Source organism: Lipophrys pholis (assembly GCF_963383615.2).
Source record: "Lipophrys pholis genome assembly, chromosome: 2".
NCBI lineage: Eukaryota > Metazoa > Chordata > Actinopteri > Blenniiformes > Blenniidae > Lipophrys > Lipophrys pholis.
Genome location: NC_137636.1, coordinates 18,165,835 through 18,187,158, shown reverse-complemented (window position 1 = coordinate 18,187,158; position 21,324 = coordinate 18,165,835). Strand labels below are relative to the sequence as shown.

Genomic DNA, 21,324 nt, shown 5'->3' with positions numbered 1-21,324 from the left:
ACCTCTTTCATGAGCTCAAGTCTAATTTGATTGTCTGTGAAAGTTCTCACTGATTATCATCCATGAAAACACTGGAGTAAACGGCCTACCTGTAAGAAGAACAACCCCAGTCCTAGTTGTAGGAGTTCCCAGTCCTCGTCCTGCAAGCTGAAGTTTGACCAGATGATAGTGTTTACAATCAACACATGGTAGATCAGGTATACCCCTCCTATAACAGAAGTTCATGTATTAGTGATGCACACCAGGCAATCTAGTGAGGAAAAATGTACAGAACAACAACAGATGTTCAATTAAAACAGCACAAAATGAGTGAGCTGATTCTTAGATGGAAAGAAAAGCAGTGGATTTTTAATGAACACATGTATATTCTGTGGCGTGCAGAATAAGCAAGTTTCACAAAATAGAAAATAGTTTGAGACCACATCACAGATGGAGAACATCCTCCCCAATTCATCTGCAGTCGTCACTTCACAGAAATCAGAAGTTGGAAATTAGACTTTTTCTAAGCATGGCAAAACACTGACGGTGGGTGTTGTGATACATTTCTTGAGTGTGCATAATGTTTCCAGCTTCTTTCTTTCGTTTTTTTTTTTTTGGACTGTTCATTGGTAGAGACATTGATGGCAGATAATTACCTATCACGATTATCCTCAGAACACTGCTGATGACAAACACAAAGTCCCTGAAACCGTCCAATTCTGACAACGTTTCCTGCCGAGTTGGAGATGAAAAAGGAGTCTTACTGATCTTGTTAAGTCAGTCTATTTACATGCTATAAATACACAGTGCTAGAACAAGTCAATACTGAGCTGAAGCTTCCCTGTGGGCATACACACACCTTCATGCGATTAGTGGCCTGCAGGGGATTCTCCCACCAGCAGAAGGAGACCAGGAATGAAGAGAAAATTCCAATTGCCACATAGATATAGCTGTTGCTGTGCTGTAGGTCCGTAAATGATGAAACACGCACATAGTAGTCAACTCCCAGGAGGCAGTAACCTGTCAGACAGTTATTTGGTTAGTAAAATGAATTGTTATGGAATTTACAAGTTTGTATTCACTATTTCTGACTGTTGTTTGAGAAAAGTTAACTTGATTTAAGGTTTTTATTGTTTACTTTTGAGTTTTCATACACTATAAGGTCCTATAAGGGCTTCCAATCATTTTTGTTTGAATGCTCAAATCAGAGCTTGTCAGGATTGTCTTGACACTTAATAAATCTTACATCATTCATCTGAGACAGTTGTCATAACGAGAGTGGCAGATTTACTGAACCAGCAGTGACTGGATACTGAAAAGTCAGCACTAATGGAAAGACTGCGCAAGAGCTGACTTTTAATTAGAGAGGCATGTCATTTCAGTCAAACCTATAGACACAAACTACGACTGAAATGTGTTGAAAACAAGTGGGAGCAAAGAGAAAAAAAAACAATCAGTTTGACATTTGTTATTGCACATGGGAGGAAGAAAATAGCTTTCGACTCTTCGTCTTTCTGCTTCACCTCTTTCCTACGCCTGATTTAGGACTAGAAAGGATGTGACAAGAAGGCTATTAAACCTTCTATTAGACATCCTGTGAACTCACCAAGACTTATAAATGATCATTTTGTGTGTGCGTGTGCGTGTGCGTGTGCGTGTGCGTGTGCGTGTGCGTGTGCGTGTGCGTGTGCGTGTGCGTGTGCGCATGGGTGCTTGGAAGCTCTTGAAGAAAAAAACAATGTCAGAGAGTTTTCTTTTTTGTATTTGGAATAACAACAAATCAAAGGGGGAAGCAACCCTGAACAGCACCACATTCAGTTTGGGAATGTGAGAATCTGCTTTCCCATTTTCTTCTTCTTCTTTTTTTTTTCGCCCTGAAGTTAGACAATAAATGAAAGATGGTTACCTGCAACTGTGAGAATGAGGGAGCAGATTGGAAACACAATTGTCCAACTTTCTCTCTGCAGTTTGAATACTATCTGCAGAATTGAGGACACAATGCAGACTCCTCCACTGATGAAGAGATTAGTCAGTATGTCAAACTGAGGCATGACGACCAGCACCAGGACTGAAGTGCCTAAAGACACCAGACACTCAATGGCACAAATCTGCAAAAGAACACAGAGATGTTATTATTTCAGCGCTTGCATGTGTATGTGAGGGAAAACAGTTACAATAATTGACAGCAATTATGCAGCTATTCATTTTCCTAAATCACATTAATGCTGTTTTGTGATTGTTCAGGTCTGGCTTAACAATCAAAGAGCTTATTTTCCTCCTTTTGTAATAGGGATTTAGTCAATGCTCATTCATGAAAGTGAAGTACCTTTCCTGTACAGTCAGCTTCATAAACATTTGTACATTGATACATTCTCAGTATCCTCCAATACCACAATAGATTTTAAACCAAACAATCAAGATGTGCTTTAGATGCAGATTTACTGGTGGAGGGCACAATAACATTTGGATTGGATGCAAATGCCATCAAATTAAATCTGAAAGCCTGCGATTAAAGAACATCTTAATTGCTTCATTCCACATCCACTGTGGTGAGGTAGAGAGCTAAAATGTTGAAAATGTGTCAATGTTCAGATATTTATGGATCTTAGTGCATGTTGTAATCCCTCGACTACATGTGAAATCTCCAAAGTGATCACCATAACCTACAATACTGTTCTCAGCGGTGACCTGTATCGAAAGTTTGTGTTCAACATCTGAACTTTAACCTAACAAATACAGTTTATTTTGTGTCAGTGTCAACGTTATGAGGCACCCAACAATGGTTACACTCTGATATTCTTTGAGAAAATGAGAAGTTTTGTACCTGGTGTCAACAAAGTGAATGTGCTATGATGATAGCCTATTGGACAAACAGGTCACAAATTAACAGCATTTAATGGGGAAATGTCAAAATTTGGTTTAACCTAATGGGTATTGGATTAGACTCGCTCTCTTCACTATCAAGATTTTTTTCATCAAGAATAATAATGACCTGAAAATAATAGAATGATTAATTAAATTGGGTTCTTTGCTCTCTTATTAGTTAGGATTGCAAGCAAGACAGATGGCATAATATGCACATATTATTCAGGAAAAACATACAAATGCCATGGTCTTGAAGTTGGGTTGTACAAAGCTCTTGAAGGTACATCGCCACAATGATTTCATGAAGACCAGGAAGTTGGGGCAGACCAAGCAGAACACGAGCATCAGCATGTAGAACTGTTTCTCCTTTGCGATGCGCAGTGAAGTCGGACTGGACATAGCGATCAAGACCATGAGGGCGCCCTGAATGGGGGAGAAAAAAACCCCCCAGCCAAATCAATTTCTAGAAAACAAGCGTTGGACAGATGGCGTAAAGGAAATGGATATATTGCATGTTTTAATGGCCAGGGGACCTTTCTTTTATTATGTTTTTATGAAAGACATTGCATGCTGTTCTTCACAATAAACTAGATAAAGGCGACATTATTTTTTATTATGCCGTGCCTGTTTCCTTATTCCTCCTTTATAGATACCTCACAGGTTTATTATATTCCATTTCCCAGACTCATTTAAATACAAGGAAATGTGCCATTCCCATCACAAGGGTGTTATTTAAGAACTGTCGAGGCATTTCAGAATGCTTACTTTTCTAAACTTGAAAACATTCTGGAAATCAGAGACATTCTGCAATGCTCACAAATCTTTATAACCGGCTAATCAGAATGAACAGTAAGAAGCTTGTTATGTAGAGTATCTGAAACTGACTTTTAGATGTGTTGTTTTGCTCTGGTGCATTGCTCTATGTGAGATGATTCAGAGAGAAAGAGGAAAACGAGGCCAAAGGAGAATGACAAATTGATAGCAGAGAGACAGACAGTGCAAACATGTGCACATACTGCAGAGTTAATGTTTGATAGAGGAAACTGTAGATATTATCTGTGAGGGAAGCAGATAAAAGACAGAGAAATACAATGAGAGATAAAACAACAAACAGAAATGGATACAAAGGGATCAAGTGTTGTAAGCCCTGCTTTTCCATAAATAGCAAGAAGGTTGTTCATGTTACCCAGTGATCAGCTTTTTGACACTTGCTTAGTTTTTAGTGACTAAATTTGGGTTCATGTTTCCCAAGAATAACTGGAATTGTCAACTGACTATGCTGTAAGAACGCTGGATTGTTTTGATCAAGTGCAGATAAGAGCACCCATAGTTTGGTCACGTGTATTTCCTTTTTTCAATTATGCCAAAGTTAGTGGCCGGTTGCAGACTTACATTATGCAGGTTTTTACTGTTACATTCTTTCCTTTTAGTTTGTACTGTGTTTTCTTTGACTAACAGTATACTAATCATAGTTTTTATCTTTTTAAAATATGAAATATAGAAAGAAGTTCAGTATCCCAAATGAATATCTTTAAAAGAGTTTGATTTGTACAACATAGAGGAAAAACAATAATAATCTGAACATGATGATTACAACAGGCGGGTTTAGTGCTGTAACTGACGACAGAGTTACTCCTACCTTAGAGATCATGGCAGTGGCCAAGACTGCAATCCCCACAATGCCTGCCACCAGGTACTGGGCCAACTGGAAACATTTGCTCTGGCGTTCCTTCTCTGCTCCAACAGGGTTCAGCTGGAATGGATCCCATGTGTCCCTGGAACATATACATTACATTGATTACCTATAACTGCAGAAATGGTAGTGGGTGGCTAACGATCCATTAAATTAACGAATCCCTGAAACATGTCAGATTCAAGAATAAAACGTGAGATCTACTGGCTTGTGACTTGTTAAATGGCGATAGGAATTTATGCGAACTCTTTTGAAACTCAGTGAAAATGTTGGATTTGTATGTTTCCTAAACACATGTCTTTTTTTTACTGTTAAAGTTGATGTAAGACAATTGATATTCTACATCTGCCGTTTCAACATCATTAGTTAAACTTCAAACAGGAACTGTCTCACAGTTGGTTTATAAAGAAGTGCAATACAGACATCCATTCATCCATCTTTTTTTCCCACTTCATCCTGTTCAGGATTGCTGAGCCAATCCCAGCTAACTGTGGGATAGGGCAGAGAACACCCTGGACAGGTCACCAGTGCAATACAGAAATCCCAAAGGTGATTTCAAAATCAATCAAAAGGCTGGCTGATCAGAAGCAAACAATTATTTTCAGAAAACTTCACATATCCCACTCAGTGAATATCTGGGTCAAGTTATTGACTCAGTGAATTGCAAAGATATTTACAAGAAATAAACATTTTCCCTTAAAAATGAGAGATTGCTCTGTTAGAAAATATAGCCAATTTTGAAAGAATACTGTACAATTCTTTAGACGCCAAACTGAGGGATGGCTGGTGCACAGCACCAGTCTACCGTTAAAGTTTGCTGAACCGGTGCATCTCAACAATAAAATAGTAATCGAAACGTTTCAAGCATTTCTAAAATGTTAGAAAATGAATTAAGAGATACATGGAAAACATATAATCTTAAATTATACTTTAATATATTTTAAGCTGTATATATTTCTTGTTTTCATGACTTACAGGCTAACATTATAAATAATGAAACAAAAGGCTTAATATAATTCAGTTTGTGAAAAGTTAAGGGTAATAAACATCACTGTTAGAAACAACTGATGAGAAGAACTGATTTTTACGTTGTGTATTAATTTTTTAAAGATGGACCAGTAAAAACACACAGTCATAACTGTCATAAGTTTACTGTAACTTGAAATGACTTAACTGCTTTTGAAATTATAGCTTTCGTTGTGTGTCTTGATTGGGTCACAAGAACTGTATAAAGATCAGGTAGTGATGATATCGTTAAATGTCATAAACAAGAAGATTCAATCACGGTGTGTCAGTCAAGGAGACAGTGGCACAAATTAAATGTTTATCTTCATTTTAATGGCTACTCAATGTGGGCCATGACCACAGATTACAGTTGACCTACAAAAACACAAGAATTTCAGTCGAAATTTTGTTTTATTATGTGCAATGATGTGTATGATTAACGAACAATCTTGTAAAAGACTATACAACCCAAAGTACCTAAATAGCAATGATAATTTTACCACAACTCATATTTTGTACTCGATTTGTCCATCTTAGTCTCTTTTTGTGAGTTTTCACATTTCTTTCTTTCTAAAGAGTTTTACCATTGATTATACTTTAAATTAGATGATAAGCATCTCATATGGGATTCCCACGAATTCCCGACTTTGCTTAGCTTGTAGCTTCTGACTATTTCTTTACATTTATTAAAGTTTTTTTTTTTTTTTTTTTTTGGGAGACACTGTAAACCTTAGCAATGACATTTTATCAGGGTGTTCCAAAAGATAACAGCGTTTTATGCAGTTCAGTGTTGTAGGCTCTGGCGCCGAGCCCAGCTGGTTCAGGGTGAAAGCAGGGTGCACCCTGAACCCAAAAGGTTCAAGGGGTCGATCAGAGAATCTCAAGCCGCTGGCAAAGGTTGGTGTGGGATTGTCTTTACTGATTCTTAATCATTTCAAATCTGACTTTTAAAACCAGCTGATTAGGAGAAAACAAGTTTTCACACCATAGAGCAACACAGATGTTGCGCAAACCTTAATAGTAAAAACCAAATATAAAGTAATCAACGACATTGGAATAAGTTATTAGTCACGGATAACCACTGGAAATTGAAAAACAGATGCTTGTGTTTATTAGAGGTGACAAAAGTTCTCCTCATTAGTAGACGTACAGATTCTTATGGGAAAGGAAATTGTTAAAAGTAGAAGTACTGAATCAACTTCTTTGCTCTACTAAGAGTATAAAGTTTGGACTCTGCAGTGTGTTGGAGCACAGTGTATGGAAATGAAAAGAAACATTTGAAGGACATTTCTATCTGTTCTTCAAGCAGTCAACTTCAAACACATCTCTTAAATAAGAACATGGACAGGGAATGTATTGCTGCTCTGAACCTGTTATCTTTTGTTGGAGAGAGCTGAATATTTAAAAGTGAAGATATTTGTATTTAAAAAAAAGAAGCTAAAATAAATAGGTTTACATTGTAATTAAGTTCTAATATCAGAAAAGTCTAACTGAGCATCGACATATGTTATTACTTCCCACCTCTGGCATTTATGCTGTTACCATTTACAATTGTCAGCAAATATCATTTTGTGTTGGATTGTACTGCAAAGCTACCAAATATACAAAGATGCTGACAGATCTGGTGGATTTGAGGTTGGTGAAGCAGCCATAATAAAAGACCCACCCCACGCGTAAACATGGATACATACAAAAAACAAAGAAATGTTTTTTTTTCCCGAAGAACGAGAAGCATGTGCCAAACTCCCCGGAGAGCGAGGAACAATAGAGGGAACATAGGTGGCATGCTTCCTGATCTGTGTCAATATATCTCAAAATAGTTGCTGGATGTCATGAGGAAAACTGATATATCATTAACACGCTGCAAGAACTCCCTGACCAGGGCGTTAGGGAGAATGAAGTCTGTTTGTCCTCAGAACGAGAGAGTATGTAGAAAGACTTGGTGCAGCGTCCATCCCAAAATCAGTTTTCCACATTGCTGTGTGCGTTGTCACACTGTAGAATAAAGACTCTACATGAAAACTGTGCCATGACATGGCTGTGCTGTAATTGGTGCTCTCTACATTGAATGGAAATGAAACAAACATATTTGGTTTAAACGATGATTCAATTGTTCATATTGACCAGAATTCGGTAAAACCTGTGGTTCTGCCTTTCACAGAATTCCTTTTGTAGAATGAATTGCCCGCTCTTACTCTATATACAGGCTACCTCTGCAGTAGTGTGGAACAACACCTGCACACAGTAGACAGCATAATAAAAGAGTGACAACTGGAGCTGTGATGGTAGAATGCCTAACTTTTAAGCATAAAAACAATAATAGGTCATTTGCATTGTTAATAAAAATGTTTAATGATGAAAATAATTGCTTTACACTCGACGTATATAGATATAGAATATAATAGTAACCCAGCAATAAAATCAAAGTGATCAGGAGTGCATATTTGTGATGTTATGCTACTTTTGCTCTTTGATAAAAATAGATCTTCGGGTTCATAAACAAGTACATTGCAGGGAATATAATTATTGTGTCCTCTGTACCATTAATGAATGACGTGATTATTACTTGATACACATTGTAAATGGAGCTTCTATCAGCCGGCTGCCTGAGAGGGGATAGTATCAGTCACAGCAATAAACACAAGCACTGCAGTACATCGGGGAAATTAACGGTTTCCTTGGCTGTAAATTGAATAAAATCGGACCCTAATAATTCAGTGCTTTGTGATATATCACAGGGTGAACATTTAAAAAAAAAATATCCATTACTACTTTCTATCCCACAAATAATTAACATCTTAACGATGATGAAGCGCTTCATAAAAGAAAAAGAAAAACATAATTGTTTGTCCACAGAAAATGAAATAGCCTGTGAGTTAGAGGATGTGTGCTGCGTTGATGTATTCTGTTTCACTCTCAGTACAAAAAATAACCATGTTACTTTTTACAGCTTCAACTTAAGTAGTTGAAGAACAACTTATACTGTCCCTCAATCAGAAAATAAATTCACTCTATATACTCACACTCTCAGTAATTTGCTATGATTGACCAGAAAATATAGGAATTCTTTTTTTTTTTTCCTTCCTCTATTTTTGTTATTATTTGCTGCTTTACACAAGGCTAAACTGAAGAACTTGGACTTGCATATAATGTTTCTTGGAATTTATTGAGACTTTTGATTCAGGTATAAATTTTAGAAACTCTTCACCAATAAATGCTAACAAACTTAGTTCAAATCGTTGCAACTTTTGTAACTGAATGTGTTTCCAGTCCTTAATTCAGTGCTTTCTACACTTACATACCTGTTCCATGAAAAACAAATTTTAGTCATTTAGAGCTGAGAAGAAACTGACTGTATGAAGTCTGCATTATTTCAGATTTCTAGAGGTTTATTGGTCACATACAGTTTATTAAAGGTATCACAATGTTTGTGTTATCTCAAGACGATGAAAATGAGCCCAGATAAAGTTAAAGGCACAACCTATGTGTAGCGAAAAAGAAAATCGATGTGAATGTGGCTATTCCATTTTACTGGTGAGTTGGTTCACTTTTTTGTTGTAGTGTAGGACATGAAAAGAGTCCAGATTTAACTGTAAGTGTCGCCCTGCTATCCGATTTGTGGAGACACTAGTGCACACTTTTAGTAGGATTCTACTCGTATATATTACTGTATGTAATAGTCACTTGTTTATTTATTACTGAAATCTACCAACCACCCAAATATCATAAGGATTTTATAAGCGACTTCTCTGACTTTCTGGCTGGACTCATGCCAAGATACGATCGTGTTCTTATCGTTGGAGATTTCAACATACATGTTTGTTGTCCTGATAAACCTCTTGTGAAGGACTTCTTAAATCTTATTGACACTTTTAACCTTGTTCAGTGTGTGTCTGGCTCCACACACAAACGTGGGCATACTTTAGATCTGGTACTTTGTCATGGTCTGTCTGTGAGTAACTTGGTGATATGTGACAATCTGCTTTCTGATAATCTGCCTGTCTTATTTGATATTAGCTTTTCCCGCGCTGTAGTTAAAAACCGTGCTCCTGCTCGACTCTGTCATACCTTTAACTCCTCCACTGCTGGGCTCTTCTCTGCTGCGTTCAACCAGCTCTGCGTTCAACCAGGGCCCTGATTCCAACTCCTGGTTCTGATCCCTCTAACTCTGCTCCTTGTCCGGTTACACTTGACAAGTTTGAGCCAGTGACTTTGCAACTTTTAGGGGATGTGGTTGCACATTTGAAGCCCTCAGGTTCCCCCCGGGATGCTATCCCTCCTCATCTTTTTAAAGAAACCTTCCACAGCACAGGGCAGCTCATCCTCACTATTATTAACTGCAGCCTTTCATCTGGTGTTGTTCCTGTGCTTTTTAAACATGCAGTGGTGCAGCCCCTTCTTAAAAAACCAGGCCTTGACCAGGCTGTCTTGGCTAATTTTAGGCCCATCTCCAAGCTGCCTTTTATATCAAAGATTTTAGAGAAGGTTGTCCACGCACAGCTCAAGGACTACTTAGAGGAGCACAACATTTTAGAAGTTTGTCAGTCTGGTTTTAAACCCTTTCACAGCACAGAGTCAGCATTGCTCAGGGTTTTTAATGACATCCTCCAGGCAAATGATCGTGGTGATCTTATGGTTCTGGTTCTTCTAGACCTGACTGCTGCATTCGACACCGTGGACCACAGCATCTTGGTGTCCCGGCTGCAGCACCTGGTGGGCATCCGTGGTACTGCTCTGGCCTGGTTTAAAGGGGACATATCATGCTAAATCCACTTTTTTTAGCCCTTAAATGCATTTTGTTGTATATTTAGAGTGTTTAGAAGTACAGAAAAGTTCAAAGTAGTCTCTTCAGGTGCTCCGTTGATATCTTTATATTCTGTTTTGGTCATATTTTGCGATCGGTTTCGATTTTTCTATTCTCTATTACGTTTTTTGAACAATGACGTCACAGTATTCCCGGCGGAACTGCCAAATTAGGACATCGACATTTCGAGCAATCCGCCATTTTTGTTTCTCGCTGCGATTTTGTAGTCCAACCGAAGTTACGAGAGGATAAGTCGAAATGTTCGGTTGTTGGATGTAGTAACCCACAAGCTTCGTTACACCGTCTCCCAGCATCAGAACCTTTTCGAAGTGCCTGGTTGAGTTTTATTTTTCACAGAAATGTACCCACATCTGTGGGTAAGGTCATATTTGTGTGCCCGAAGCACTTTAAGGACGACTGCTTCAGCAACCTCCGCCAGTATAAAGAAGGATTTGCCGAAAGACTTCGTCTGATTGAGCGGTCAGTTCCTTCTATCTATGGAGACGACGAACAGAGCACTTCGGTAAGCTGTATATAACGCTAAAAAGTGTGATGATAAGACGTCCCTGTCATTGTTTTGTTAGCATTAGCAGTTGCACCGTCTTCATATGTTAGCGCTGTGTGCTCGTTTTAGATTATAATGTAACTTCTGTGTTAAATAGTCGTAATACAGGCAGTATTGTAGTAGTGGGCATGGATGGAGAAGTTAGTGTAAATATAGTAACACACCATTGCGTTACATCCATATGAAGACGTTGTTCTTCAGGTGCATCATCGTCATTTTCATCTCGCTCCGCCGGGTCCGACTCTGGCTCCAACATGTATGGCTGGATGGACAAATCTTCCGTTGTTGACATTTTGTAAATAATGTGTGACTATAAAGTTTCTGCGCCGCTACATAATTGTATCTGTTCTATCAAACTACAAAGATGGCCGAACAGGGTGGCGTTGAACCGAGTGTCACCTCTGCAACCTGGAGAGGAGGCGGGGTATGAAGTGTCTCATTTGCATTTGAAGAGACCGCCCCAAAACGAGTTGCTCTCAGAAGCACATCAGAAAAGGGGTTGAAAAGGGGCCTGTGGAGCTCTAATAATGAGGAATTCACACCCAAGCATTGCAGTTCCGCGTTGTATAGACCACAACTGTATGATTTATATGTAAAAAGGAAGGATTTAAAAGCATGATATGTCTCCTTTAAATCCTATCTGGCAGACAGAACCATGTGTGTTAGCCTTGCTGGCTCTGAATCCTCCTCTGCTCCTCTCACATATGGGGTTCCACAAGGCTCAATTCTAGGGCCCCTGCTTTTTTCCCTGTACCTTCTCCCACTGGGCTCTGTGCTCAGGAGACACGGCATCTCTTTTCACTGTTATGCGGACGACAGCCAGATTTATGTCCCACTTAATAAGAAAGATGCCCCCTCACTCTCCTCTCCTGTCATGCCTTGAGGACATTAAAACCTGGATGGCTTTTAACTTTTTAAGTTTTAATGAAAACAAAACTGAGGTGATGGTGTTCGGGCCCAGTGGCTCCTGTAAACCCCCTCTTTTTGACCTGGGTCCCCTGGCTCCACATGTGAAGCCAGTGGTTTTGAACCTAGGTTTTAGAATGGACAGTGATTTTTAAATTTGACTCACAGATTAGGGCAGTGGTAAAGTCCAGCTTCTTCCACCTCAGAAGGCTTGCAAAGGTAAAGACCATTCTGGCACAGCAGCACTTTGAAACAGTAATCCATGCTTTTATTACATCCCGGCTGGATTACTGTAACGCACTTTATGTTTGAGTCAGCCAGTCCTCCCTCGCTCGTCTCTAGTTAGTTCAGAACGCTGCAGCCCGCCTTCTAACTGGAGCACGTAAGAGGGAGCACATAACACCCGTTCTGGCGTCTCTCCACTGGCTGCCTGTGCATTTTAGAATTCGTTTTAAGATTCTTTTATTTGTTTTTAAATCTCTGAATGGTCTTGCCCCGCCCTACCTCTCTGAGCTGCTCCACCCCTACACCCCTGCTCGGTGCCTCCGGTCAGCTGATCAGCTTCTTCTGGAGGTACCGAGGTCCAAACGAAAGCTCAGAGGGGACAGGGCCTTTTCTGTTGCAGCCCCTCTGTTGTGGAATGAGCTACCACTGCCCGTCAGACAATCCTCCTCACTGTCCACTTTTAAAACTAATCTTAAAACCCACTTTTATTCCTTGGCTTTTAACCATGTTTGAGACTCTGTCCCTGGTTTTATTGTTGCCAATCTATTGTTTGTTTATTGTATTTCACTGTTTTTACTCTTTACTCTTTACTGTACTTTTTATTTTACTCTTTTATTGGAAAGCACTTTGGCCTCAGCCACAACTGTTTTAAAGTGCTGTATAAATAAAGCTGACTTGACTTGAAATGAAGGCACAAAAAGGCAAGTTGTCAGAAGTACCAGGTTTTTAGGGTGTTGTTCAATTGGTAGATGGAACTACCGGTAAAGTTGTTCTATTTTGTAAACACAATACATCAGTTTGTTGAAAGAGGATGATATGAAGACTCTATAGAAACGAACAGCCTCCTTTACAGTGAAGCATAATGAATGTATCGCCTCGTTTCGGGGCTGTTTAACTGCCTCTGGTACTGGATGAATGTGTCAAATGATTGATGAAGTCTGAACACTTCAAGGCTTTTTTTTGAGACAAATGAGTTAGCCAGTGACTGAAAATTCAATCTGGAGTGAAGCTTTCGGGCCTTTCGCCGAACAACAACCTGAAGCTTACATTCACCAGCACAAAGAAATACTCCAAAAAAAGAAGACAGGGCCTTTTTCAAAGTTGCCAGCAAAGAGTCCCGACCTGAATCTTACTGAAAAAAAAAATGAAGAGAGCGTGAAAGAGAAACTACTGCATCTTTGTTTTAAACTTTCAACACATCACGTTGGAAAAGTCATAGGAATGTCCAATCAGATCAGAAAGAGGAAAAGCTGTTCCTCGTTGGTCCGGTGGGGTCACACAGGAAGACATAACGCTACATATAAGTCCAGAGGTTACCAGAGCAACAACGTTCGTACCCCAGAGATCAGTGGTGCCGCAATGAAAGACCTTTGAGTTAGTGAGCTAGTATTAGCATGAAAGTCACACCATGAGGGGGAGCTTGTTAAAATAGGCGAAAATTCTTTGTTCGAAAAAGTGACATTTATCATTCATTTAGAAAAAAGAGAACAAAGTATTCCGTTTTGATAATGATGTATAATAATGACAAACTCAGGATAGGAAGACAACGGGTAAAAGAATACAATCAAAGCAAATTTGAGTGGACGCTGTTCTTAAGCCTTAGGAAGAGGTCCACACATTAGTATGAACTTAGGGAAACTCTTTGGCAGGGAGGAATTCAAATCGCACTTTTTCTAGTGATACAAAAGAGATCTTGTGTAAACTTGCTTCAAATGTAAGTACTTTTTAGAATGCACTTATTTTTGGCGGGTTAGCATATAAATAAATAAATAAATATATATATATAATGCTGGTCCAACCCAACTGAAACCAACCTGGGCTCTATGGAGCCTCTGAAATAAAAAGGGTTTGACGTTCTGATACAAGATGGATAGAAAATGTTCAGAAACTATTTTTGCTGGCAAAAGTTCTGAAGTTAGGGATGTGGGGAATTGTTCATGTAAATCTGTGGGTTTGTTGTCTCTTTAAGAAAAGCTTTCTTCTGGTTGTTTTTAATAACTTAAATGTTTGTTGCATATGTTTATGAAGGTATTTTTAAATCTTTACAAATCTGTGGTTCTCAATTTTCTGAGAACTGGAGACGTGATCAGAAACGTACAAATAATTCAGGAGAGGGAAGCTATACATTGTAAAATCTCAACAGATTTTGGTGTTGACTCCACTCACTATCCAATTAATATAACTGGTTGGATTACAGAAACAAACATTGCAGATGATTATGTTCAGCACAAAAGAAATCAGCAAGATTTCAACCTAAGAGGACCAGTTGGTTTAATAGTGCTTCAACAGAGTAGTCAATATTTTTCTACATTGTGTCATACATAATCAAGATCAAGTTTCTGTGTTCAGTGAGCTGTAGTTCATGTGAAAGTGATTTATATATCTGAATTCACTGTTTGTCACATATCCCCTGTCTTACATCTCCAATGTTTGTTATGTTATTCAGTAAAGCAGAAAGTGAAATGAGATGATCTTCCGGAGGAAACATGTGTGGCGGGTGAATTCTTACCTCTGCCTGCCCTCTACTTTCTTCACTCTTTCTTTGATTTCTTCCATCGTGGATGAACTGCTTCAGGGGACCTGAAATGAATCATATATATTAGTCCTTGTTATTCATTGAATGAATTCTAAAGACGGGCTTAAAAAAAGTAAATACAAGCTGAGCATTGATCAAATCAAATAACATTTAAGTAAATGCCATACAAACTGTACCTCGTCTGGTCCCCAAGTCTCCAGCGATGCTCTGACCTACGTCTTCAAATAAGCTGTACTTCACTTAAAATGATGTATTCTCATCCAGGCTCAAGGAAAGATGAAAGCTTATTCACTGACTGAATTGATATAAAACACCAAATCACAACGGCAGGATTTTAAATGATTTTTGTTTTAAAGGTTTGCAGTGAAAGTAGGCTTGTAGTCAGCTGTGCCACTTTCTGTCAGTCTGTCAGCCTCTCTGTCCTCAGCTCATCTGCTCATCTCTTATCACCAATTTATGAAAGATACAATGCAGTCAGGGGCAGCCCCCTCAGGTGTGCGTGTGTGTTTGCTCTCACGGTCATAGTTTACGGAAGCTATGTGGACCGGGAAGTAAGCCTGTTGGTTTTACCGTTAATTGTGACTCATCGTGATCAGAATTTATAATCAACTGATGTGAAACTGATTTGACAAATCAAAGATGTTTTGTGACCAAACAACGGGCATCAACTTATCTGTACGCGAGTTATGAACGGCAATAAAAAAAAATATACGAGGGTCATTGACACAAAGACAAGAGTGGACTCCAGCTTGTTTGCAGAGGATCTTACTACACTTTATACCCCATTGTCAATATACACACACACACACACACACACACACACACACACACACACACACACACACACACACACACACACACACACACACACACACACACACACACACACACTCTGTTTTTAATTAAGTCAGACCAACATTTAGCTCAGTGCTTTTCACTAAAAATAACCTTGGGCAGTGAAACAGAAGCTGCACAAGTGTTATTATCCAGATATCCCATAAATGTTTCAGTCTGTCAAACATCCAAGAAATTCCTAATATTATTGTGTCACCACATCACTGCAGTATTATCCGAATGATGTAGGCTTTTTGTACTAATATATAAGCTATCTGTATTGTGGAGCGTTGACACAAAGGAAGCATGAGGTGCTGAGTTTTATCTCCTTTATGTGACTTTCCGTCAAGCTCACGCTTTTTTAAAAACTGAATTTGCACCACAGGAATCAGTTCACTGTGGTGGTGTTATAACTTGCCATAAATCTTATTTTATGGCCTCGTGGCTAAGACTCAGGTGCTTGTTCACTTGGTGTTCAACATTTAGATGACCTTTTACCTCGATGAGGTGAAAAAAACAAAAAAACAACCAACTTCACCTGTCGTAAACATGAAAAAATGGTGATGGATGTTGATGGTGCAGCTGAGTAGCAACATAAAGCCTTTATCATTTTGTGTCACCTTGTTGATTTTATTTATTTTTTATTTTTTGTGTGTTTAACTGCTACCACTGGGTGTCAGTACAGGGCTTTGATTTGAGCCTGTGCCAAAGCTATAATGGTTTTTATTTTAATCCAGTTTTGTGCGTGCAAATAGATGGCTTGTCCTCAGAGTGTTTTTTTGTCCGTTTCGATATTGTCTTCTTGTGTGTGGTTTGCATCTGTGAAATCATGTGGTTGCATGTGAACGTGTCTGCGTGTGCCCATCTTCCTCTTGTGTTTGTGCCGTGTGGACTCCAAATAATCTCTCTGTTAGTGTGCGGACTCTCATTAAGATGCTTTGCCAGTGCATAATAAGCTGGCCATATGGTCAACATGGCGGTGGCGTCTCCTCCCACCCTCCCCACCATCAGGTGGTTGAGTTTCAGAGAGCGGCCCCACTGTAAAAACTCTCAGCACTCCGAGAGAGAGGCTGATTAGAAAGCAGATCTGATCGGTTTCATTTGATGAGGCAGTATTATTTGCAATCCAAGCTACAAGCGATCATGAGAACAGGCTGTAGTTGTTCATGAAAACGAGGAGGATATGACCAACAGACCACAATAAGTACTATTAGACTGAGTTTTGGCAGCCCCTGTTACCTAGAGGCTGTGTGTTCAGCTCAACAGTCTGACTCCATGATCTGTGAAATGTGCTTCGACATTACTGCTTTTCACAGCTGATGCTTCTCTGATCTACAGAAAGGTCAGTAGCGAGCTACCCATCCCTGATTCTGATTAGAACACACTAAAAACTTCAATGCCAGACTATAATTATTAGCCATATGGTTTGTGTGTGTTGAGAGCAGCTACCTGCTGCAGACGCATATGGAGAGACAATGTTGACTTGTGCTATTTATCGCCTGCTCAGAGGTGTGTTAAATGGGAAGGTTGTGTAGGGCCATGAGCTGAATTTTAAACTGAACCTCTTAGATTTACTGAGAACATCCTGGCAGAATCTGTGTCTGTTTCCTCCTCTTCATTCTCTGTATTATCCAGCCATTTGATGAGTTACAAATTTGAATTTGAATATAAAATAGTTCCCTTATTTGCAAACAGCGTTTTGGTGCTGCTAAGAACACTGTTCATTCTGCCACCATAGCTTTATAAGCCACTTTAAGCTCTTTGTTTCTGGTGTGTATGGCTAAGTCCTCCTTATGTAAGACTGTGAGCAGCCTGTTTCAGCCCACAAGCAGCTGTTTATTCACTGCCAGTCCAGAATGAAACGGTGATGAGCAGCACTAAATTAAGTTTGTTTTTAGTTTTTTTTTAAAGTTGCACATCCTACAAGCCTAAGGGACCAAGATAGTTTTCTCAGTAAAACAAACCAAAGCTAAGACAAATTTAAAGACTTGCATTACATTCAAAAGTCAGACAAATTGACATCCAGTGGGACATCCATGCTGCTCAATTTCTGTTTGATGTATTTAGTAAACAATACTATGAAATAATTTGGTTTAGTTTTCACAGAACGCTCATAAAAGGAACAAGGTCTTTTTTCTTCTCCCCTCTAGTAGTAAAAATTGTAGCTTTGAAACTTGCATTACTGTGTACTTGAGTATCGGCAGATATGTTCAAAAGCGAGAGAAAATTGTACTGCCACTGAGTGGGATGAATGTGAAAGAAAGCATTGCTGAGCTACACATTAAGGAAAAATAAATATTAACAGGGAGAGTTTTTGAATATTTTGCACAGCAAGAAGTCCACACAAGCCAGTGGACTGCGATTTGCACTGATTGCACTGAAAAAATATTTATAGGTCATAGTCGGCTGAGGGACAGGCTTCTCCAGTGTCCCACACTCTCATTCATCCATCCATTTTCTCTCGCTTATCCATTTCTGTGTCACGGGGGGTGACAGTCCTCAGACTGTCACTCCCGTGACAGATCACATTGCACCGATTAAGAACCTTTCCTGCGGGTGGTGAGTCCACGGGAAGGTGGTGCCCGGCGTGGGACATGAACCCACTACCTTGAGATTGTGAGTCTCATGCTCTACTGACTGAGTTAGCCGGGGCATAAAGAGCTGCACTCCCCGTCGGGGAATTGAACCTCAGTCTCCCACGTGACAGGCGGGGATACTCTCCACTGTACTAAGGAGATCACTCTCATTCAGTTCCACCATTTTTCTACTTGTAACCCACTGTTTTTTCTTTTTAAACTATACCACAAACTTGTGCATTTCAAGATCATATTTTTGTGTTGAACTGCATTTTGGGTTGAATAAAGAAATTGCTTAAATGGTTCAAGTTTTGTTTTCCTCTAACCTTTTAGATGATGCAGGAAAGCCTAATTCTACTACAGTTTCTTGAAAATGTCATGCTGCGTAGTGATGTCAAACCTCTACCTAACAAATGCAGAGTATCTATATATAGACCAAATACTACAGTAAACCAAGGCTTCCTCTGCAGGAGCAATCAGTTCTATCAGGGCAAACATTCAGCAGCATCAGATTCATCAAAGCGTTTTAGAGCTCGGTTCTGCAAATGTGGCTGTATGTTGTCTGACACCAAAAGAGGATCAGAAAAGCCTGCTTTTAGAAGAGAAATGCCTTTGATCTGGCATGGTGTTACTTGACTTAAAATGACATTTGATAGACTGGAGATGCAAAAAAAAAAAAAAAAGAATCCAAAATGTTGGAGAAAAAGTGGTTGACAGATTGAGGGAATGCAATTGGCACAATCTTGATAATTGAAAAGCAATGAAAAGGTGCTGTGAAATCTTCATTACAGGAAGCTATTTTCTGTGCAATTTATTTAATATGGGTTGCAGGCTGAGGAGCAAAATTACATGCAGCAAGATTACAGCAAATGCAGGATAGCATTGGTACAATCACGTCCAAAAGACTGGTGGGAGCAGCTTATAGAAGGGTTTTATATATATATATATGTGCTGGATCATTTTGCTACAGGATTTTTGTCCAATATGAAAAAAAAAAAAAAAAAAGCTGACAATCAAGTCGATATGACAGATCCATACTCGGTGCAGGATTCTGTGGAAGGGGGGCTTCGGCACATTGAATTCTTCTCTGAGATATATACAAGTGAACTTAAATTAAAGTAAGTTTTGTTAAACCACCTCCATGATAACAAAGTGAATAAGCAGAGGAGAAAGTTATTATTTCTGTGGAACCATCTTTTGGCCTCAGAGCAGAATCGGCTGTTCTCGACACACTTTCTCACGGCTTTTAACAGTCTTCCATGAATGTTGCATCAAAACAAATGCTCTCATCTTTTGTGGGTTTAGTCTGGTTCAGATTCCTCTAACCTCTTCACCTGGGGTAAGTCCATGGGATTTTACGTGAAGGTCACAAGCTCACTTCCAGAACAGCTTGTTCTTTGCCCTGAAGTTAGTTCTTCACCTTTCAGATAAGTTTACTTAGTGAATAATGAGTGTCATATGACAGACTGAAACTTTTGCACAGTGCTGTTTGTATTCTAGTCATTTCTTTATTCTTGTATATAACTTGAATAAAATGAACGTTCATGTCAGAAGATGATGTAAGCAGGGCCGTAGCTACCATTGAAGACACAGAGGTCTAGACCTCTGTATTATTCCGATGAGTATGTAATTAAAAATAGTTAAAACAATGCTTTGGAACTACGTAGTTTTATGAGTGGATTCACACACACGTATTCACAACATATATTGAAATCACATGTTTCAATTTTTATTAAATTTTGGTCTTCATTTTGGTCGCTACTTGGGATAATGAGTGGTGAACAGCAGTATTTCTGAAACTCTGGCTATGGCCCTGGATGTACGATGTGGTTCAAAATAGAATTAACAACATGTACATTTACTAAATTAAAATCAGAATTAATTTGATCTAGCTCAGGGACTTTTCCCCAACAAAATTTTATCATTGGCAGAATGTATTTTATTTGTCTTGGCTTACCACTATAAGTCAGACCTCAGTACATGCCAATGTTGATCTAAAATGGCCCCTTCACACATTTACAAGTTATCAAACTATGTGCATTAATGCGCTACCATACCGTCACTGAAAGCTGTGTACATACAATCCCGGTGATCGTCTTCACTTTAGATTTCAGTTCCAAAAGCTCAAAATCTTCAAAAACATCCCAAATGTAGTCAAAGCAAGACTGATTTTGTTTTTTCTTCAGTGGATTTCTTTATTTTTTTGGTCATTTTTCTTGGTGTCTGTACATGGAAGTAAAGCTTCCCAAGTCAGGAGAACAAGTAAAATGCTTTGGAAAACAGCTTGTGCAGCAGTCCTCTGTCAGAAACCCCCACAGTGCAAACAGAAACTTCAAAAAGCATAAAGCATTTATGCTTAACACACAGGATCCCAGGGGAGGCATAGTCCTGATGATTTTTCCACAAATCCTCCTGCAATACACAAACAGAACAGATAGACTTAACATGCTTTGTTGTTGAGCAAACATGCATCCATCAGTGAGATTAAGGATACAGTCTATGAGCTTGAGCTCAGAAAACACAGCAGCATCTCAAGATCTTGTTAAGTCTCAGTCTTTTGATCATTGATTTTTAACCCCCAGTTGTGAATACAGTGATTAACTGTAAAATGCTTTATATCACAGCCAATGTAAAGACTGTAGTACTGGCTGAGAATTCTGAGACCATGATGATCAAATATTGTTTCTGGCTTATCTTGAGGACCGACATTTTGCTGCATTCTTTTACTCTGGGTGATTATAAATGAGTCAATTCCTAATTCCTCCATAATTCTGGAATAATAAGAAAAGTTATCCAAATGCTAACTTTTTTGAGCATGTCAATGTCATCCAAGTCATCATGCATGCATCCATCTTTTATAGTGCTTTATCCAACTCAGGGTTGTGAGAGGTTGCAGCCAATTTCAGTTTTTTATGAGTGAAGGCACGGAAAACCCTGTACAATCTCTCTTGCACGCACGCACGCACGCACTACAGTGGATAATTTTGAGTCACCCGTTAACCTTCAGCAGACGTTTGGACGACAAGGGAAATACCTGGATAGGTCATGCAAACTAGATATGGAGCAAACCCAACTTCTTCAACAGGCACTATAAGAGGGTTAACGAGGTGACTGGTGTTTTAGCCTCCCACTTCTCCTATTGCCACCATCACCTTCACTCATATACCTCTGCTGCACCCCCACCCCGTCCACCACCTTCCCCAGACCGCCATATCCCCAACGTTTTTTTAGCCTACAACTCACCTGGGACATCTCCTTCACCTCCCCATCCTCCATCCAGCTTCAGCCACACCTGGACAGCTCAATTGGTCTTTTACAATAGACAAAGTGAGGACT

At 39.3% G+C, this 21,324-nt stretch overlaps 1 protein-coding gene across 1 annotated transcript in view; it reads right to left on the bottom strand.

Moving 5' to 3' along the window:
- chs1 (chitin synthase 1) overlaps positions 1–14,598 on the bottom strand; it is a gene marked incomplete at its 5' end in the record, with an annotated part of 30,335 nt that extends 15,737 nt beyond the window's left edge. The window contains 7 exons of the mRNA XM_080458067.1: positions 90–208; positions 636–711; positions 839–999; positions 1,886–2,087; positions 3,082–3,267; positions 4,484–4,619; positions 14,552–14,598. Coding sequence (XP_080314193.1) covers positions 90–208; positions 636–711; positions 839–999; positions 1,886–2,087; positions 3,082–3,267; positions 4,484–4,619; positions 14,552–14,598 — 927 coding nt within the window. The remainder of the gene's footprint in view (positions 1–89; positions 209–635; positions 712–838; positions 1,000–1,885; positions 2,088–3,081; positions 3,268–4,483; positions 4,620–14,551) is intronic.
- Positions 14,599–21,324: the final 6,726 nt, after the last annotated feature.